The following is a 23,184-nucleotide window of genomic DNA, read 5'->3' on the forward strand; positions in this document are numbered from 1 at the left end:
GGTGGCCTTCTTGGTGGCTAACACTTCTGCACGCAGGGTGTCAGAACTGGCTGCATTATCATGCCATTCCCCATATCTAGTGGTTCATAGGGATAAGGTAGTTCTTCATCCGAAGCATCCTTTCTTCCTAAGGTGGTTTCAGATTTTCATCTGAATGAAGATATTGTGCTACCTTCCTTGTGTCCGAAGCCCAATCATCCTGTTGTGCAAATGTTGTGCCCATTCACAAGAAAGGTAGTAGGGAGGAATCGAGCAACTATAGACCAGTGAGTCTGACATCAATAGTAGGCAAATTAATGGAAACCCTATTAAAGGATAGGATTGTGGAACATCTTAAATCCCATGGATTGCAAGATGAAAAACAACATGGGTTTACTTCAGGGAGATCATGTCAAACAAATCTTATAGATTTTTTTGACTGGGTGACTAAAATAATAGACGGTGGAGGTGCAGTAGACATTGCATATCTAGATTTTAGTAAGGCTTTTGACACTGTCCCACATAGAAGACTTATCAATAAACTGCAGTCATTGAGCATGGACTCCCATATTGTTGAGTGGATTAGGCAGTGGCTGAGTGACAGACAACAGAGGGTTGTAGTCAATGGAGAACATTCAGAACAAGGTCATGTTACCAGTGGGGTACCTCAGGGATCTGTACTGGGACCAATTTTGTTTAATATCTTCATAAGTGATATTGCAAAAGGCCTCGATGGTAAGGTTTGTCTTTTTGCTGATGACACAAAGATATGTAACAGGGTTGATGTTCCTGGAGGGAAACGCCAAATGGAAAAGGATTTAGGAAAACTAGAAGAATGGTCAGAACTCTGGCAACTGAAATTTAATGTGGATAAGTGCAAGATAATGCACCTGGGGCGTAAAAACCCAAGGGCAGAATATAGAATATTTGACACAGTCCTGACCTCAGTATCTGAGGAAAGGGATTTAGGAGTAATTATTTCAGAAGACTTAAAGGTGGGAAGACAATGTAATAGAGCAGCACGAAATGCCAGTAGAATGCTTGGATGTATAGGGAGAGGTATAAGCAGTAGAAAGAGAGAAGTGCTTATGCCGCTGTACAGAACACTGGTGAGACCTCACTTGGAGTATTGTGCGCAGTACTGGAGGCCATATCTCCAGAAGGATATAGATACTCTAGAGAGAGTTCAGAGAAGAGCTACTAAACTAGTACATGGATTGCAGGAAAAAACTTACCAGGAAAGGTTAAAGGACCTTAACATGTATAGCTTGGAAGAAAGAAGAGAAAGAGGGGATATGATAGAAACTTTTAAATACATAAAGGGAATCAACTCGGTAAAGGAGGAGAGCATATTTAAAAGAAGAAAAACTACCACAAGAGGACACAGTTTTAAATTAGAGGGGCAAAGGTTTAAAAGTAATATGAGGAAGTATTACTTTACTGAGCGAGTAGTGGATGCATGGAATAACCTTCCTGCAGAAGTGGTAGCTGCAAACACAGTGAAGGAGTTTAAGCATGCATGGGATAGGCATAAGGCTATCCTTCATATAAGATAGGGCCAGGGACTATTCATAGGATTCAGATATATTGGGCAGACTAGATGGGCCAAATGGTTCTTATCTGCCGACACATTCTATGTTTCTATCCTCGGGAATGTGCGTTGCATTCCTTGGATGTAGTTCGGGCAATCAGGGTATACCTGAAGACTACGGAATCATTCCGTAAAACGGATTCACTTTTTGTGATCACGGATGGCCCCAGAAAGGGGTTGCTTGCATCTGCCGCGACTATCTCCAAATGGATTAGACAGACAGTGGTACAGACTTATTCTATTAAGGGTCGGGAATCCTCCGTTCCCTGTTAAGGTGCACTCCACTCGAGCGCTCAGTACTTCCTGGCTTCCTGGGCCTACCGCTATCAGGCGTCAGTGGTCCAGGTTTGCAAGGCGGCTACCTGGTCGTCGGTGCATACCTTTACAAAATGTTATAAAGTTGATGTGATGGCAACGGCGGATGCCTCATTTGGCCGCAAGGTTTTGCAGGCCGCAATTTGAGGAGACCGGTGGTCTACCTCGAGGGTTTTTTTCCGTTGGATTTTCAGTTGAGTCTCATCCTTTGATTGATGAGCCTTTAAAACTTCTAGTTGGCACCGGTTGGGCCTTTTAGATTGGATTTTGATTTCTGTTATCCCACCCCTCATTTGTGGCACTGCTTTGGGACGTCCCGAGTTGATATTAATCAAGGAGGACTACGTCTGTCAATGAGCGACAGAGAAAAATGGATTTTTGTAAGATCTTACCGTAAAATCCTTTTCTCTTAAGCTCATTGACAGACGAAGTACCCGCCCTCTGTTTTTGAGTTGGGTTGGGTTAAATTCTCTAAACACTGCTTTGTGACATAACTGACTTGCTGTAGCAGAGAGAGAGAGGATATACCCTCTGGGACTGCCCCTAAGGTGTGGCCAGAACGTTTTCTTTCCTGTCTAGTCCTACTCCTGTAGAGGGCAGTATAACCCGAGTTGATATTAATCAAGGAGGACTACGTCTGTCAATGAGCTTAAGAGAAAAGGATTTTACGGTAAGATCTTATAAAAATCAATTTTTTTCAACCAGGGTGCCCAGGCACCCTGGGGCGCCTTGAGGTTTCTGCAGGGGTGCCTTGGCAAAATGCCTAAAAATTAATCAAAAATTGTATACGAGCCAGTAGATGGATCAAGCCTGCCTATTAGTTACACAAAGTCACGGGTTTTCATTGTGCACCATTATGACTTTCTAGGCACTGGCATCCTAACAACCAATGATGTGCTCATTTAATATGGAGGATGTCTGTTGCCTCCACAACATCCTTGTTGTGCCCCTCTTCCTCAGCACCAGTGCGTAAAAGTGTATTTGCTTTGGGAGAATAAATCACCTCCAACTTTGGGTATCCTATATGTGGATGTTGCTGCATTATATAAAAACTGTTAGAATAGTTTTTTACATTTTGGAAGAGAGTGCCTCGAGACTGTCCAAAATTTTAAAGGGTGCCTTGACTGAAAAAAGGTTGAGAAACACTGATCTAAAAGAACAATGGCACAGAACAAAAGTCGCCATAACAGTTTCTCAACAGATAGAAGGGCGTTAACATACAAACTTAAGAGTGGACATATAGGCACTTGTATCATTTTTGCAAAAGCGGTGCTTCGAATCATCCCAACATGTTTCGCCTATGTTGGCTTCTTCAGGGGACTTTGAAACAAGCACCAGCCATCAAGTGACTAACAAACAAAGAATACTAATTTTAAAGACATTCACAGATTAAATAATACTTATGTGTGCCCCACTCAAAATGTATAAGGTCATATTCCTCCCACTTATATAACAATTAAAGTGTAACCACTTAGAAAAGTGCTGGGTGCATATAGTGTAAACATCAAACGAATATGATATATATCATTGCCTAATAGGAAACATAGATCTCCCAATGCATAAACTTATATTAATCCTGAAATAGAAATCCCCCTTTTACATTTAAAGATAATAGGTTAGTAAACAGAATAGAAAAGTGCTTGGTGCATATTGTGCAAAAAATAATAAAGTGCAAAATCATTGAGGAGCTGAGTAATAATGTCCTATCCAATGTGGGGGTTACTGTACCTCTCAATGAATATTGACCACCTCCTCAATTTGGAGACGGCTCACACAAAAACAGTATAAATGTGGTGTTCCACCAAAAGAAATTAAAAGCTTATTGTAAAGTGCAATTAAAAAGTCCACTTAATGAAAAAAGATATCCAAAGAGTGAAAATATTGATCTCCTAGTGTATATCCACCAAGTCTACCAAATACACCAAGTGTATTTCCAAGTGAAAGAGCAGGTAAATCTCCACCAGTGTAGCTGCCACCACAATAGACTCAGGAGCGCTTACCGGAACACGTGGACTCTTTATGCTTTTGGCACAGAGTCATGCAAGCAATAGGTTAAAGGTCTCGTAGAAAACGACCATCACCGATAACCTTCTCCTCTGGTAGACCAATTCACTCAGATATGCGCAGTGGCGGAGCCAGAGGGTTAGCTGGGGTGGCAATTGCCACCCCAGAAGAAGTCCTTGCCACCCCTGTTGCCACCCCGATCCTGGGTGGGTGGGTGCATGGCAGCGGAGGAATCACAGGGGATCGCCGTACGGGAGCTGCGGAGGGAGGCGGATGGAGAGCTGGTAGGCAGTGGGAGGGAGGCGGAGCGGAGGAATCACAGGGGAGCGCCCTGGGCAGTACCATTTACTAGAGGAGGGGGGGGGGCGCAGGTGAAGTGCTCGCAGTCCGCAGAGTACACTGTGTGTGTGTGGATGACTACACTACACACCATCCGCTATGTAGCTGCAAGCCTGCAACGATGTGCCGAGTGCGCTCCTGCACTCGGCACAAGCCTCGAACAGCAGAGCCCTTCCCCTTCCCTGTCAGCAAAGACACTCCCCCCTGACGTGATGTCACTGAGATGCCGGCGCCGGCGGGATGGGAGAGAGAGGAGAAGGGTGTGCTGCCAGGGCTGCCAGAGGAGCGCGAGGAGGAACCAAGTTAGTAAGGCACAAGTAAGCAATACGGTACCTCTTAGGATTGGGGGGGCTTGGGGAGAGAGAGACTAAGGCTGTGGGGAGGTTCATTGTTAATGATATTTGTAATATGCAGCATGAGGAGGTAATTCATTTCCACTGGTCATTGATGCATTAGTGACCGACCAGTGGCTGTTAATTAACCCCTATTTGTTGCATTAGTGGCACCAGTGTCAGTGTTAACACTAACATTGGTGCCACTAATGCAGCACAAAGGGGTTAATTTACTGCCACTGGTGGGTCACTAATGCATCAATGACCAGTGGAAATGAATTACCTCCTCATGCTGCATATTACAAATATCATTGGCCATTAACCACTTGCTGACCCGTTGCAGTATATGTACTGTGATGGGGTAGCAGCTACAGGCGTACGTCCCTGCCTGTTTCAAGGTTTCTGGCACATGCCCCCACCCACCTACTCCCCTGTGATTTGACACAGCAAAAGACTGTCAACAGATCTCAGCCAATGATTCACGGCCGAGACCTGCTGATCGGCTGTGTCAAATCACAGCCCAGAGCTCTGTGTTGACAATCAATACAGGGCTCTTTACAGAGGGAATGATTGTTTTTTCTTTCTTTTCCCTGCAAAGCAGAGAAAATAAACAAATCGATCTGTAGTAAAAAGCAGCACACGTTACACATTGTTAGGCACACAATTAGCCCCTTGATTGCCCCTAGATGTTAACCCCTTCTTAGCCGGAGTCATTAATACAGTGACAGTGTATAGTATTATCACTGATCACTGTATAAGTGTCACTGGTGATGTGGCAGTTAGTTCCCACAAAGTGTCAGGCCCGTGTCACGATCACAGTCCCACTATTAGGGTCCTTTCACAAGAATGATCTGATCAGATCCGCCTGTACGTTTTTCAGGTGGATCTGATTGGATGCTCCATGCATCCCTAAGGGGCAGCGGATGACACCCGCTTCTATCCGCTTCCGATCCTATCCGTGAAATCCGGACGGATGGAAACCATATTTTCCATCCATCCAGCGGATCAGATGGGATCGGATGAGAATGGACAGACGGTCCATTCTCATCCGATTCCCCCATAAAGGACAGCAGGGATCTGACACCTCTGTCTCCACACACAGAGCGGAGATGGAGCGGTCATCCGCCTGCTCAGCGGGGATCGGCGGATCGTTCCCCACTGAGTAGAACGGACTCCGTCAGCGGATGCGGACCATGTGAAAGGACCCTAAGTTGCTGATCACCACCATTTCTAGTATATATAAAAAAATAAAAAATTCCAGTTTTAACTTAGAATGAGTCCCACCACCTGGCCTGCAACATGCATCCATTGCTTGGCTGGCTGCTATCGATGTGATAGGCAGCAGTTATCATACAAGAATGGCAGTGGTGAGAATGTACAGAATCACAGATGTTCACAATCTTTGTCTTGCTATCTCCTGTATCCTGTCCGCATCCTCTGATCACCACCTGTATCCTGTCTGTATCCTCTGACCACCACCACCTGTATCCTGTCTGTATCCTCTGACCACCACCACCTGTATCCTGTCTGTATCCTCTGACCACCACCACCTGTATCCTGTCTGTATCCTCTGACCACCACCACCTGTATCCTGTCTGTATCCTCTGATCACCACCACCTGTATCCTGTCCGCATGCTCTGTCTGCCATCTGTATCCTGTCCGCATGCTCTGTCCGCCACCTGTATGTATTTATTCTGCCACATATTTTTTTGTAAAAAATCCTAAGTGTATTTTGATTGGTTTGCAAAAAAGTTATTACATCTACAAACTATGGAACTTTTTATTTTTTAATTGTTTTTACTAGTAATGGCAGCGATCAGCGATTATTAGAGGGACTGCGACATTGCGGTGGACAAATCTGACACTAAATGACACTTTGTATATTGACCCCCCAAAATAATATCTTGCCACCCCTGTTTTAAAAGTCTAGCTCCGCCACTGGATTTGCGTCCTTTCCCCAGGACCCAGGTACTCAGAAAACAAAAAAAAAAGCCTCCTCATGGTGTAATAACACATGGATAAGTGTATTTATAAAAAGTAGAAAACTTACAGTGTAGAAGATGAATATCGGCAATGCATAGTGATCACAATCAGTTGGTACAAGCGCAATAGGGTGGTAGGTTCACTGTCACCCTTAACCCGACGTACATTTTGTCTTCAAAGACTTCGTCTGGGGTATGAGTAACTCTCTACCTTTGCGCTTATTTATATTGTCTTCAATAATATCTAATCAAACTTAATTGATTATTACCTTGAGGGAACATCAATCCACATGGTTATCTCGGCTTGTGTTCCACGCCTCGCTTTGGAACACAATGTGTATCAATTTGTGTTTGAATGGATAGCCAAACCTCATATTCAGAGTGAGGCTTGTCTAATATTTTAGGCCCCTTTCATACATGGAGTCCGTCAGGCAGATTACGTTTTTCTCAGCGGGGGATCGATCCGCCGCTCCCCTGCTGAGCAGTCGAATTACAGCTGTGTCTTCGCGCTGTGTGTGGAGACACAGCTGTCAGGTCTTCATTCTTCTCTATGGAGGAATCGAAGGGGAACGGACCATCTGTCCATTCTCATCCGATCCACCAGATGGATGAAAAATAAGGTTTCCATCCGTCCGTTTTTGACGGATCGGATCGGATGTCAGCGGGCATGTCTCCGCTGACATCCAATGCCCCATAGAGAAGCATGGGGCGTCTGTTCAGATCCGCCTAAAAAACTGACCAGCGGATCTGAATGGACTCCGTGTGTGAAAGGGGCCCTATTAAAAATTACTCCACATCTATATATAGAACGTGAGTATACCTATTATACCTAATTGGCAGACAAGTAAGATACCTGAGAAGGGAAATCTAAAAATAATTATTCTCATATATGTATATATAAAAATGAATCATTATATATAGCTAACCAAACCTTGTTTTCAAAACGAGGGGCGGACGTCTGTTGTAAAAGCATACCCAGCCAGGAACATCTAGCCAATCAGACCAAGCCTCGTTATCAAAACGAGGTGGGGGACATCTATCACAAAGATCAGAAAAGCACAAATGTATTGAACGGCTTAATGGATGACCGAGTCTCATCTCTAAAACGAGGCTGATCATTACCGGGCATATAGTCACTTCTGAATTAATATTCCAATAAATATGAGGATGGCTTTGATAGGTCACCTTATAACTATAATCTGAATAATCCTAACCAATCTCAACATTGGGGTTTTCTCAGGGAAATGCAAAGGTACAGTGGGGATCGAGAACAAAGAGAGGTACCAGAGGGGGAAGGAGAGTTAAGAGCAAAAAGAAAAAGAACGTAACCGGTCAGGGCATTTTCAATCTTAGCCAGGCTGTACTCTCCCCTGCTGAACAATTAACCCTTGATAAAGGATTGAAATTTGTTCCTTCTGAGAAGTTGAAAAAATTCAACACATTTATCGATGTACAAAAATATATTCGGAAACTCAACATACAGAGACATATTCTGGCTAATCCTGTAGCCCCTGCAATAAGGAATGATACAAGTGGGGTAGTAAACTCGGGGCTTAGTAACCCTTCATTATTTTTTCCCCCTGGCCCTATTGCACCATCTATTAATGTTTTTAGGGATTTCGTTTATAAAGATTTAGAAAATGTACCGGTTAAGAGAACATGTGAACCCCCTCAATTAAAAATGGGCCTTAAACTTATCTTGAGAACTACCTGTAACGCCTAACATTTACGACAAGATGACAGCACTGCTTATAGACTACTACAAATCTGAAATTTCATGCACTTCTATATTTTAGACACTTGATGGCAGCAACGCCTATAAGAATATTGATGTGATTACATACAAATAGCTTGAACCTGAACTGTTATTTTACTTTCCATTGTTTTCTTTTTGTACATTTTGTTACCTTTTATTGTTCATTCCTGATATTACATATACTGTATTGTTCTTGATAAAACCAGTAAAGAATATTAAACCAGAAAAATGGGCCTTAAAGAGGAAGTAAACCCTCCTCTGCAACTTGTACCTATAGGTAAGCCTATGATAAAGCTTACCTATAGGTACTGTAAATATCTCCTAAACATGTACCGTTTAGGAGATATTTACCTTACATGCAGCCAGTGACGTCACTGGCGCATGTGCTCTGAAGGAACGGCCGCTCGTGCCGTTCCTTCAGAGCCCCGTGCCGTGACCGTTGGCTCCCGCGCGCGTGCGCGGGAGTGACGTCACCGCGGCTCCGGCCAATCAGATGGCCGGATGCCGCGATCCCGGAAGATGGGCGACTGAACATGTCGCCTGTCATAGAGGTAGGCGGGCTGCACGGCGGGGGCTCGTTCTAAGGTAAGTATTTCATAATGAGCTCGTATGTGATGTATACTAGCTCGTTATGTGTTTCTCTTTCAGGGTAAAAAAATAAATACATTTTGGTTTACAACCTCTTTAAACAGCTCTGTAATAGGAAGGATCTGGTGATCCCCTGTAGACAAAGGCGGGGGGATTGTTATCCTTGATAAATCGGACTATTTAAAGGAAATGAACAGACTTCTAAATGATATTGTTCTCGATTTAAAAGAGAACTGGTGAAACTGATAACTAAGGGATATGACCAAGGAATTGTAGATAAAAAGGAGAGGTATTATTTAGTACCAGTAGCCCCAAGGATTCCCGCATATATTACCTTAGGAAGGTACATAAAGATTCACAGAACCCTCCGGGACATCCGATAATTAGCGGAATAGATTCGGTGACATCCCGTATAGGCCGCTATATCGACTTTTATTTGCAGCCAATTGTTAAAAAAACACCTTCGTATTTGAAGGATACTAAAGCAACTATTCAGTTGCTGGAAAATGTATGTTTTTAGGAAGGTTGCATATTGGTTACAGCCGATGTGGTGGCACTATATACATGCATACCGCATAATTTGGGACCTAGGGCAGTGAAATATTTTTTGGACAAGGATGGCTCCCTACCAAAAAACAACAAAATTTTATTTTGGAACTTTTGGATTTTGCAACTCATCCCAATTATTTTTGGTTTGAGAATTAATTGTTCATACAACGAAAGGGCGTTGCGATGGGTGCCAAGTTCGCCCCTAGCTTGGCCAACTTATTTATGGCTCAGTGGGAGGAGGACGTCGTTTATACCCAGATGAGACCTCAGTTAGTCCTGTGGGCTAGGTATATAGATGACGCCCTCCTCCTATGGAGTGGCGACTTTGCATCCCTAGACGACTTTATGTGTCATCCGAATAACAATGATAGAGGCATTTCGTTGTCATATGAGGCAAGCACCGTTAATGCCCATTTTCTTGATTTGGAGATTGAGGCCGTAGGGGACATACATTGAATGAAAACATACTTTAAACCCATCGACAGAAATGGGTACATTTCAACCGATAGTTGCCATTATAAGTCTGTTCCCTACAGCTAACTGTTGAGGCTGTTAGCAAAACTGCTCTAGCTTTTCTAATTTTACTCAACAAGCTCAGATCCTCAAACAAAGATTCTTGGGAAAAGGATATAGTGGTGCAGCAGTTGATGAGTATATTCTAAGAGTGTCCAATATCGATCGAAAAAGCCTATTAGAGGATAAAGGCCTTCCGATGAGTGATGACCAATTTAAATGGTCATTCTTTACTTCATTTTCTATTAAACATCGACAGGTTAAACATATTTTGAGTAGACATTGGAACATTCTGAACGCTCGTATTTACTATTCGTCTGTTCTCAGTAAGGGTAGTGTCCCCAAACACTACCTTCATTGCCACAGTAAAGACCCTTCAGGTACACTGTTCCAAATTACTGACAATTATGTTGCCTCACGGAGAGGAGGTCCTACAGTGAGGGGTGTATCCTAATTAGAAACCTATTGGATTTATGAAATGAAATCTTATTGGCCCCATGGGATGAATATAGAATGGGATATCAATTCCTTTATAAACAAGTCTTAAATAAGTTTTTTTGTAATTTTACCTTTTTACTTAATCAGGTTTATATTTATATTTTGTTTTATGGATGTTAGGATATTTAATTTTATGAGTTTTCGTTGTATGTGAACCTTGAGGATACTTCAATTCACATATAACAAAATTGTAACATTTTATAAAGTTTTCCATAGATCTATCTTTGTCATTTTCATTTCAATTTTAATTTCATTTTATTTTTATTTTGGAGAGGGGTGGACTTATGTCTTATGTGAAAGGCCTCTTTCACACGGCACTCCGTTTTTGTCGTCTGTTCAGTCACTTTTTTTTTTTTTTACGGACACGGGTGACACTTGTGTCATCCGGTCAGTATGTCCGCATGTCATCCCATCCGTTTGTGGATGATATACGAACATAATGTATGTCTATGAGATTGCGGATGGCACCGCTGACATCCGATTTTGCGTCCTTTCCGTTTTTTAAATGGAAGAAAGATAGGGTTCTGTTCCGTTTTTTGGAACGGAACAGAACCCTATCTTTCTTCTATTTAAAAAACGGAAAGGACGCAAAACGGATGTCAGCGGATGTTCATCTGCTGACATCTGCAATCCCATTGACATGTATTATGTACGTATATAACCCGCAAACAGATGGGGTGATATACAGACATACGGAACGCCCGTGTGAAAGAGGCCATAGTGTTGTATCCCCATGAGTTTCTGTTTGCCGATCAGGTCTTTGTTTGAAAACGAGGCTTGAATCCGTCAGGTAGTGCTGACAAGTTTTTGTCTGAGAATGCGGAAGTGACTATATGCCCAGGGATGATTAGCCTCGTTTTAGAGTTGAGACTCTGAAGTCATCCATTAAGCCGTTCAATACATTTGTGCTTTTCTGATCTTTGTGATAAACGTCCCCCGCCTCGTTTTGATAATGAGGCTTGGTCTGATCGGCTAGATGATCCTAGTTGGTTATGCTTTTACAACGGACATCTGCCCCTTGTTTTGAAAACGAAGTTTGGTTAGCTATATATAATGATTAATTTAAATATATATATATATATATATATATATATATATATATATATATATATGTGTGTGTGTGAGAAGAATAATTTTTAGATTTCCCTTCTCACGTATCTACTTGTCTGCCAATTAGGTATAATAGGTATACTCACGTTCTATATATAGATCTGGAGTAATTTTTAACATTAGATTAGACCAGCCTCAATCTGAATATGAGTTTGACTATCCATTTAAACTCACATTGATACACATTGTGTTCCAAAGTAAGGTATGGAACACAAGCCGAGATTACCACGTGGATTGATGTTCCCTCAAGGTTATAATCAATTAAGGGTGATTAGATATTATTGAAGACAATATATATAAGCGCAAAGTTAGAGAGCTATTCATACCCCAGACGAAGTCTTTGGAGACGAAACATACGTCGGGTTAAGGGTTACAGTGAACCTACCACCCTATTGCGCTTGTACCAACTGATTGTGATCACTATGCATTGCCGGTATTCATCTTCTACAATGTAAGTTTTCTACTTTTTATAAATATACTTATCCATGTGTTATTACACCATGTGGAGGCTTTCTTTTGTTTTCTGAGTACCTGGGTCCTGGGGAAAGGACGCATATCTAAGTAAATTGGTCTACAAGAGGAGAAGGTTATCAGTGATGGCCGTTTTCTACGAGACCTTTAACCTATTGCTTGCAGGACTCTGTGCCAGAGGCAAAAAGAGTCCACATGTTCCGGTAAGCACTCCTGAGTCTATTGTGGTGGCAGCTACACTGCTCTTTCACTGGAATTACACTTGGTGTATTTGGTGGATATACACTAGGAGATCAATATTTTCACTCTTTGGATATCTTTTTTTCATTAAGTGGACTTTTTAATTGCACTTTACAATAAGCTTTTAATTTCTTTTAGTGGAACACCACATTTATACTGTTTTTGTGTGAGCCGTCTCCAAATTGAGGAGGTGGTCAATATTCATTGAGGAGGAACAGTGACCCCCACATTGGATAGGACATTATTACTCAGATCCTCGATGATTTTGCACTTTAATATTTTTTGCACAATATGCATCAAGCACTTTTCTATTCTGTTTACTAACCTATTATCTTTAAATGTAAAAGGGTGATTTCTATTTCAGGATTAGTATAAGTTTATGCATTGGGAGATCTGTTTCCTATTATGCGATGACACTTATCATATTCGTTTGATGTTTACACTATATGCACCCAGCACTTTTTAAGTGGTTACACTTTAAAGCGGTAGTATACTCCGCTATATGACTTTTACCTACTGGTGAGCCTATAATAAGGCTTACCTGTAGGTACAATTAATATCTCCTAAACCTGCACGGTTTAGGAGATATTAAACCTGCATGCCGCCACTGACGTCTGTGACGCATACGCTCTGAAGGTCCGGCGGACCTTCAGAGCTCCTTGCCGGAAAGTGAAACTCCCGCGCGCATGCCACTCACAGCGCTGGAGCTGCCGAACCAGGAAGAGACGCAGAGGGAGCATGTCGGCTCCCTCAGCGTTGTCCAGATGACCTTGACGGGGCTTCGTTCTAAGGTATTTCATAATGAGCTAGTATGCGATGCATATTGGCTCATTATGCCTTTGTGTTACAGGGTTATACAACCACTTTAATTGTTATAGAAGTGGAGGAATCTGACTTTAATTTGAGCGTGGCACATATAAGGATTATATAAGTTAGTAACAATATTGTTGTATTGGAGTGCCTGCAGCCTCTTTTCTTCTTTCTTAGTAATCGCAGTAATCCATCCTAAATCTATTATTCACAGATTAAATAAAAAAAAAAAGAGGAAATCCAATATAACAGTACTGTATCTAAATATTGGTGTGTTGGCAATCGATGCATTCATCTCTTTATAAAACTCACCCAAATGATGTTTAAGCAGTAGGCGCCAAGGCAGCATCCACAAAAGTCTTCGTGTCCACCTGATCTTTAAGTCCACAGGTGGGCCCATGCGCACTGGTGCTGAGCTGTGTCTGCACTCGGCCGGCTATGTCAGACCCGGCCGAGTGGGAGGCTTAAAAGGCCGGTGTCTCGACATGTCATCTGTGGGAGAGAGGGAGCCGGTACCTGGTTTGTGTTTTGGCAATATGTAAGTGAAATTTCTACAACTTTACTTTTTCAATGGTTGACTTTTCTCTATATTTTTTTTTCTTATAATTTTCCACCTTAGAGCCATCATTACCCTTATGGATTTCTTCTGACTCTGTACTTGGCGTTTGTTATATAACAAGGCCAGGTGGATAATATGGAGGATTAATGGGTGATTTTTATCCCCGTATATGTCTATTTTACTTTGCTTATTTAGTTTGGCTTGTCCCTTTCTAGATCATTTGTTGTGAAGGATTTGCACGACTATTTTCTAAAACGATACATTTGATTGGTGTTTTTAAATACACACCATCAGATTAAATGCAAGGTTTAAACTTTTAATTGTATGCATTGATTATTATCATAGTTCTCCCACGATACAATCCAGCCATAACAATATAGAGATTCATTCTATTTATCTAATTATTGAATACTGCTTTCCCTTTCCTTTTCTAAATTGCTAACTATATTGAGGGTGTTTTTCTCACACCACTCCCTATTTCTATTGATTACCACCTTTTCATTTTTCAGTGTGAACCTTGAATTATTCTTGCTTAAGGATTTGATTGCTTTAATCCAGGATCCCTCACTTAACTTAATTTCTTTAGAAATAAATGTAAGTGCATTGCAACTTATTAGCTTACTGCTTTCTTGTTTTATTATTATATCTATGACTAGAAGTCATTTTTTGGTATCTCACTATTTACTTGCAGCCTGGTATGCCTTGAGGCCTCCTGCGATTGCAGGGTTTGCCTAGTTGTTCCCCCGTTTGGGCTGGGTACAGGGGCTTGGTTTACTTTTGAGGATTTTTTTGGATGCTGCCTTGGCGCCTACTGCTTAAACATCATTGGGGTGAGTTTTATACAGAGATGAATGCATCGATTTCCAGCACACCAATATTTAGATACAGTACTGTTATTATATTGGATTTCTTCTTCTTCTTTTTTTTTTTTTATATAATCTGTGAATGTCTTTAAAATTTGTATTCTTTGTTTGTTAGTCACTTGATGACTGGTGCTTGTTTCAAAGTCCCCTGAAGAAGCCAACATCGGCGAAACATGTTGGGATGATTCGAAGTACCACTTTTGCGAAAATTATACAAGTGCCTATATGTCAACTCTTAAAGAGGTTGTAAACTCTCCATGATGACTTTCCATCATATAAATCTCTGATAAGCACTTTACTAATCACATTGTGTAAAATCATTCTAACCTTTTCCTTTCTCTTGTAATCTGTCCTTTTTCTTTTCTTGACGTCACCGGCGCATGCGCAGATATTCCTCTGTTTACGGCACGCTCATCATGTCGTCAGTCCTTTCATTACATGCCGTGGCTCTAACATTTACCATCTACGGCACTGGACTAAGATACTTCGATATTTCCCTTTCACTAGTTCCTGAAACACCCCATGTGACTCGCAACGTCACAGGGGGTGTAAATGTCAGCTGCACAGTACAGCAAATAGGAGCTTAGAGCCGACACGGTTGCCATAGTAACTGCCACTAAAACAAGGCTTGACTAAGTGATTACTGAGCATGTGCGAGATTACAGCCAGGACAAGAAGAAAGGGCGGAAGTAGAGGCAGAAGACATTTGCTGTCATGGCGCTGGCTTCTCACAAACAGGAAGATTTTACAAAACACTAAAAAACAAGTAAGAGACATATGAAGGGGAATAACATTAATGCAGAATAGTTTCTAAAGCCTTACTGTACTGTCTTTATTAAAGAGGTTGTAAACCCGTACAAATTTTTTTTTTTTGCAACCTGTAAGTGAAACACATAATGAGCTAGTATGGATCGCATACTAGCTCATTATGCAATACTTACCTTAGAACGAGCCCCCGCCGTGCAGCCCGCTCACCTGTATGACGGGCGACATGTCCAGTCGCCCGTCTTCCGGGATTGCGGCATCCGGCCATCTGATTGGCCGGAGCCACGGTGACGTCACTCCCGCGCACGCGCGCAGGAGCCGACAGTCACGGCATGGGTCTCTGAAGAAACGGCACCAGTGGGCATTCCTTCAGAGCGCATGTGCCAGTGACGTCACTGGCTGCATGTAAGGTAAATATCTCCTAAACGGTGCATGTTTAGGAGATATTTACAGTACCTATAGGTAAGCCTTATCATAGGCTTACCTATAGGTTAAAGTGTCAGAGGAGGGTTTACTTCCTCTTTAAGAAGAAGCTTTTGATGGGCAGAGTTTACTTCCTCTTTAAGATTGTATGTTGACTCCCTTCTATCTGTTGAGAAACTGTTACAGCGACTTTTGTTCTGTGACGTTGTTCTTTTATATTATATGTTTTAATCAAACACCAATAAAATGTTTTTTATTTTTACTTAAAGAAAATTATTTTGTGTATTCATTTGCAACGCAATAATCCCACCTTCTCTCACCCCTCTTTTCGAAACTTCTTTATTTAGGGATGAGGTGCTTATTTCTATTAAGCTACTACCTGACCGCATAATACTTTTTTGTAAGTTTTATATCGTCTTTTACAAGCTGCCTTTAGTTTTTTTATTTTGGACTAATGCCATGGCTCTGCCTAAAATCTACCAAATTTACCCAAGTGATTTTTTTTCGTGACTGCTCACCATTCTGGTATTTTTCATTCACTTACATTTGTGATAGGCCATGCACTGGGATGCAACACTTTATTATATAGTATGTAGAACATAACCTTTTGTGACAGGAAGTCAGGTAAATCTGTGGGTGTTGTCACAGAGGGGAGATACATTTCTGCCTTGTTTAGACAATTCACCAATTACTCCAAATCACCAATCAGGTGTCGGCTGCAGAGATAGCCAGAAAGGTTTAAGGACGTTTGAAAGCTTCAGCTATTCAGAATGAGGCAATTAAGGCCTCTATAAGTTATCCAGAGGATGACTACTGATTGCTGCATCCTGAGGCTTTGTGCGTTAAGGAGAGCAGTGAGCTGATAGACTTCTGAGGGTGAGTTGGTATTGACTTTTTCTGTGTGAAAAGAAAACAAATAGACTATTAGTCTTCTGCTGTATGACCAACAGTCTCTGCCCAGCAGTAGGTTGGGACAGACACCATAGGTAGGTTCCTGTGTTGTGAAGGTAGACGCCCCAAGTGGCCAGGGTTTATTTTATGTTTGTTTGATTTATGCTGTTTGGATGCTTGCACTTGTTTCCAGCAAATTGGAAGAATAAACCATAGATCGTTGTTTTCAACCACTCCTCGGCTGTCTCTCTGTGTAATGAACCCACCCAAGGGGTCACCCGCTATCGAGCTAACCCCTTACACTATTTACACCTACTATACTATACATATTTGAGAAAGGTACTTGTTTGAAAGAGAGAACCAGTCAGTTATATAAAAGTGACAAAAAAAAAACCTTCAATGGGCAGGCTTTTTGGTACCTGCAAGCGGATTATTTCATTCTCTCTATTTCCGTGAAGAGCCACTGACACTTATGTTCACACAATGCAGAGGCCTTGACTCCTGACTTAAGGCTAAACCCTACGCTCAAACTCAACAGTCCACTGTGAGAGCCTCTGATGACCATTGAGGGTCTCCCATGGAACTGTTAAATGATGAGGTTAAGGGAAGGGCTTGTTCCATAGTCAGCAGGGTTAAACTGTGAGTTGGGTAAAAGTACATACTATGGGTGCTCTTGGAATTAAAGCAAACTAAATCCTCCTATCTTTTACAGCCAAGGAGCTGTCATCTTAGATTCTGTTTGATCTGCAGTAGTCATGGTGCTGCATATGTGATTAGTTATGACATTACCCATTTGATGGCCTGACTGTTCGGTGTAGAACACTGGGAACTGTGACCGTTCTCATTCACAGTATGCCTTGAATGTATTTTTATTTGGGAAACTCTTTAGTTGATGTGTTCCAGTCCAATTTAAGTGCTCCTCATAGACAGAGGAACACATTTTAGGAACAAATCTACTTTCATTTTAACAGTATTGTTTTCTTTTATTAATCTGAGAGTTTTCGATTTAGAATAATTTGTGCTCTTTAAGAACTTTGACTTTACAATTCTATTTTATATATACAGTACTTTTGACTAATAATATACATAGATACACTAATATCTTACCAAGATGCCAGTTTAAGTTAAGAAACTCACCATCATAATCTTCACATTGGTCTTGTCGTAGTAGTGGATAGGCTGTGTATCATTAAATGCTGGGTAACCAAAGCCTGCAATGTGGACCATGTCACAGAAGTGAATAGCAAAAGAGATTGCCATGAAACCAGTGGTCGGTTTCTGGAAGGAGAGCAGAAAACATTATATAGATCTGCTTACAATACACTAGTCCAGATGACTAGAGAGTTTAGATCTACATGTAAATGCATTTCTTACATTAAACAGTCAAAGCAAATGGGAATGTGCTCATATGTGATGATATAATCAGTTTATTTCATGATGCCCAACTTCATCTACTATGCACACCCACTATGAGGTACCACTTTGAAGTCTGTTTATTGTTCATTTCTGTTTTACTAGCTAGATTAAACTTTGTATTCCTGTAGCACAGCCATTGGTCTACTAACGTTACTGCTTGTGTAGCTTTTTCAAAATGTACATAGTCATCTTTATAAACCTGACATTTTTCTAACCACTTACCGCAATAACCTTTTCAGCTGTCACATTTTTTCCAAGCAGATTCGTTGCAGCAATTCTCATAAAATAGGGATTTAGGATGCGGATGTTCTTAGACTTCACATTCCATATTAAAGGAGGTTTCTTCCAGAAGCCCTTTCTTATCTATGAAAATTGACTCAGAGTTTCAAAACAGCTCAAAATTCATATTAGACCTCAATAGATTTTAAAAATGATTCATCATCTAAGCTTACTAGGGAGTGTTTTGTCTAGATTTACATATATTATCTCTAATATGTGCTATACATGTCAGCAGATGTTCTGAATTTGTGTAAATGTGTCTAAAAAGCTAAATGCTACAATCTCATGTAACCATGTTAATTGTATTTTTTTTCAATCTTTTAACCTCTAGCTTCTTGTAAAATAATTCCTTGTGATCCTGTGAAGGTCCTTGTTCAGGCATTTCTTTTGATGGGATAATAGCGGTCTGCCAATTGCTCTTCTAGCTTGTCACTTTGTTGCATGCATTCCTAATAGAAGCTACACGTGGCAGTGCTGATACACATTGCACAGGCATGGCTCACTGTTGTCAAAACCAGGAAGTTGGGCCACAGTAATGTTGTGCTGCTGTCCTTTCTGTAGACAGGAAGCAGCTGAAAAGGTCTGGAGTAGATCAGCACTGAGATGGGAAAAGAACATGGCAATTGTTTATAATAATACATAGTGTGGAAGAAAACTATATGTTGTTTGGTGAGAATGTATACCTACTTTAGTTATGGAAGTAAAAAACATGTCTCTTTCCTTCCTTGATGGACACAGCTCTTTAGGATTCTCAACCATTGGGTTATATTGCCCCCTACAGGAGTAGGACACAAGGCAGAAAAAAGAACTTGGCTATGCCAATGGGCAGTCCTAAGTGGTATTCTCCCCCTAGTTACATACCTCTCTGCTATAGGTCTTCAATTATTTGCTGCCCAGTCAGGAGTAAGGACCTAGTTCCCTGCTGTGATCTCTGGTCCTGGCAATTTTTTCCTTTTAAATTTTATTTTAAAGATCTACAATCAACTGCCGGTGGTCACCCCCGTCTGGGCAGTGAGCGCACGAAGGCCACAGCTCTGCACTAGGTGGGCCCCACTGAACGGGGGCTGGCCTGCAAGTTAAACGCCTCGCGAGGTCACATAAGACTGGGGTCTTAGGCTGAGTTGCAGTGTTCCTCCTGGCCGACAGCCCCCTATTTCGATGGTGAGGAGGTTCTGTCTGGAGCCATGCCCACCTTGTTCCTGGTATGGTGAGTAGCTGCCCCCCTCTTCCCCTGGAGAGTTTTGGGGTGGATGCGGACCCCTCCCTGGGATGGTCAGACCCATGGATTCCCATCAGACCCCCCTGAATATGGGTGGTACCTGTGGGTCATCTAAGTTCCCCCCCATATGGGGTGGCGTGGTGGTTGGAGATATGTCTGGGGCTAGTGTATGATACTGTACTGGTGGTGTAGCTGTAGGGGGAGTGCCCTGCCGGCAACTAGGCTGTGGGCTGGGGGGGGCACAACCTGCTATGGAGGCCGTGTGCCCAGTCCCCCCCCCCCTTCCCTCATGCTGGCAGCTTGAGCTGACACGCATGGTGGCCATTTTGTTGTAGTCTGTTGTTTTTCCAAGGCCGGCAACCATGTTTGTGTAGTCTGGTGGCCATTTTTTGTTAGTCTGGCATGCTACAGAGCGGCGGCCATTACAGAGGAGCCTCTGGATGGGGATCTTGGCTGTGAAAGCTTCTCCTTCTCTTTCCCCTGGATGCCGCACATTGAGCAAGTGCTTCCTGGTGCAGTCGGTGCTTTTCTGGTGCGGTGGTGAGTCTGGTTGGGTCCCTCCCTCTTGTGACCTGATAGTGCATGGTGGGGGTGTCCTTTTGCAGTGCTAGACACTTTTTGTGGGGGTCCCCCTCTTTAATGATGGAGTCTCTGGAGCGCGTTTCCACACCTGACCCCCCTCTCAGAGGTGGCAGGTTCCTCGGGATCCCATTCATCCATTGATACACTGACAGTAATCCTAGAGTCCTTTGTGTCCCAGGGTGGAGGTGGATTTTAGGCGGCGGGCTAACAAAAGGCCCCTCGCCGTCTGCCCCTGCCTCATCTGATCCTTAATCTGATTTGGCCGCCGCAAATGGTGCCCGGCCTGTGGTCATGCTCCCTGAAATATCAGATGGTGAATATAATTCCTCCACACCTGTAGCTGCACACGAGAAGGCGCTGATGGACGCACTGATTGTAACTGTGGGTGAAACTTAAAAAATGGAGAATGCAGCTGAAGGTTGCGACGGAGGTGGCTGTCCAAAGATTTCTCCTATGGCAAAAGTGTTTCTTTATCCCTCCTATTTTGACAGATTTGCAAAAGAGTGGGAGCGTCCAAAACATCCCTTTGTGGTTCCTACGCGCTTTCCGGTGAGGTACCCCTTTGACGAGTCCCTGCTTAAAAAGTTGACTGTTCCACAGGGGGTGGAACCCCCCCCCATTTCCAGGTTGAATAAGGCAACAATGATTCTTGCCCTGGCCATTAAATCATTAAATATCCGGCTGACAGAAAATCGGATGCTGTGGCCCGCAATATGTTCACTGTTGCTGGTTCGGAGCTTAGGCTGGTCTTCACCATTGCCCTGGCGTTGCAAACTCTGCTTCCCTTGATGACATCATTTAGAGTCTCACTGGGGGAAGAGTACCTTTCTTCAACAGGCCGGAAAGGGTAAGGAGCCTCGTTGCAGTACATGGCCCGTCTTTCTCAGCTCACAAGAAGTTTTTTCGTCCAGCAGGACCCACTGACAAGGGTTTAAAACCTTTCAAGTCCTCCTCGGGAGGTTCCAAGCAGCCCTGGTCTGGCAAGTTGAGAGCAGGGTTCTCTAGACCCGCAGACGAGGCTCCTTTAGCATGAAGGTGCACCCTCATCCGTGCCTTGTGTGGGGGGACATCTTGGCTGGTTTCCGGGCCTGTGGACCTCTTTGGTAAAGGATAAATGGGTCCTCGAAGTGATACTCTCCAGCTACAAGATCGAGTTTCGTTCTTGCCCTTCGTGAAGGTTATTCAATTCCAATGTGTGTCTGTGTCTGGACCGGTTGCAAGCTCTCTTTGGGGCAGTACAAAACCTGCTGCTTTAGGGTGTGGTTGTCCCGGTTCCAGCCTCGGAATGGTTTTAGGGTTTTCATTCTAACCTGTTCATGGTCCCAAAGAAAGAGGGCAAGTTACTGTACGTCCGATTCTGGACCTCAAGGCCCTGAACTGCTTTGTGCGGGTTCAGAAGTTCAGAATGGAGTATTTTCGCACGGTGGTGGCATCCCTACATCAGGGGGATTTTCTTGCCTCTATCGACATCAAGGATGCTTACTTGCACATTCCAATATGTGCCCGACACCAGCGCTTCCTCTGTTTTGCCCTAGAAGAGCATTATCAGTTCATGGTGTTACCCTTTGGTCTCTCTGTTCAGTCTTCACAAAAGTGTTGGTCCCCAGGTCTGGTGTTATGTCAGTGAGGGATTACGGTACTGGGCTGTCTGGACGACCGCCTCTTGCGAACAGAGTCCTATGCAACCCTGATGGATGATGTGGAGATCACCATACAGACCTTGTCGGAGTTCGGTTGGCTTATAAATTACCAGGAGTCTGCTCTGATTTCATCCAGAAAATTGGATCTCTAACCAGAAAGTTCCTTCCTCTGGACAAACTCTAGAAGTTGCATGCTGCGATTCAGTTCATAGTCATCCCTACGGACTTGCATGCGGGTGCTGGGCCTGATGGTATCTACCTTTTGAGGCGGTTCATTTTGCACAGTTCCATATGAGGTCCCTGCAAAGGGAGCTCTTGGTCAAATGGGATAAGTGTCCGAAGTCTCCAGACAATCGGATCGGGCTGAGCCGGGAAACCAAGGGTTCTCTGGTCTGGTGGCTTCGCTCTATGGCTCTTTGACAGGGCAAATCCTTTCTCCCCTTGTATTGGACAGTGGTCACCACGGATGCCAGTCTGTCCTGTGGGGAGGTGTCCTGGGTTTGAGCTCTGCTCAGGGTGCTTGGACACTGGCAGAGTCCAAGCTGACGATAACTGGAGGATCAGGCTGTGTCTGGATCATTGGACGGATCGACTCTGGGGGCTTCCTGTGCGGATTCAGTCGGACAATGCCACAGCGGTGGCTTATGTCAATCACTAGGGCTGGACAAGGAGTGTATTGGCGACCCTGGAAGCTGGCATTCGCTGGTGGGCGGAACACTTCGTTCCGGCCTATTCCGCCCTATACATTGCAGGAGAGGAAAGCTGGCAGGCAGACTATCTGAGTCGGCAGGCGTTGGACCAAGGGGAGTGGTCCCTTCATCCGGAGGTGTTCTATCAGATTGGCCTTCAGTGGGACATCCCCGAGGTGGATCTCTTGGCGTCCCGGCTCAACAGAAGGGTACAGAGGCTTGTGGGAAAGTTACAGGATCCTATAATGGACACCACAGACATTCTGGTGGCCCAGTGAGGCCAGTATTGTCTGATCTACGCCTTCCCCTTCTCAAGCTTCTGCCCCCGCTCTTGTGCAGAATCAAGGCCTGAGGGGATTCCGGTCATTTTAGTGGCCCCGGACTGACCTTGCCGGTGTTGGTACGGCGTCCTGGTGTGCCTGGTCGCAGACGTCCCTTGGAGATTGCTTCTCAGGAAGGATCTCTTGTCCCAAGGGCCAATCTTCCATCCTGCTTTACGGTTCGCTGGCTTTGACAGCCTAGCTGTTGAAACCTAAGTGCTGAAGGAAAGAGGTTTACCTTGGTTAGTGATTCCGACACTGCGGAAGGCTAGGAAGTCTACCTCTACGAAGATCTACAATCGTACGTAGAAATCATAAATAAAGTCGATTGGTGTTCACCCTCATTCTTTTTCGGTGGCTCGGATTTTGACCTTCCTTCAACAAGGTGTTGAGCAGACATTGGCCTTGAGTACCATCAAGGGCCAGGTGTCTTTGTTCAGCAACCTCTGGCCACGCATTC

General features: G+C 43.3%; 1 protein-coding gene across 1 annotated transcript in view; it reads right to left on the reverse strand.

Annotated features, from left to right (window-relative positions):
* The window catches only part of LOC309568856 (CMP-N-acetylneuraminate-beta-galactosamide-alpha-2,3-sialyltransferase 4-like), a gene marked incomplete at both ends in the record, with an annotated part of 117,557 nt that overhangs the window by 13,380 nt on the left and 80,993 nt on the right, over positions 1 to 23,184 (reverse strand). The window contains 2 exons of the mRNA XM_082274641.1: positions 17,717 to 17,857; positions 18,218 to 18,358. Coding sequence (XP_082130767.1) covers positions 17,717 to 17,857; positions 18,218 to 18,358 — 282 coding nt within the window. The remainder of the gene's footprint in view (positions 1 to 17,716; positions 17,858 to 18,217; positions 18,359 to 23,184) is intronic.

Source organism: Pelophylax lessonae (genome assembly GCF_965119305.1).
Source record: "Pelophylax lessonae genome assembly, chromosome: 12".
NCBI lineage: Eukaryota > Metazoa > Chordata > Amphibia > Anura > Ranidae > Pelophylax > Pelophylax lessonae.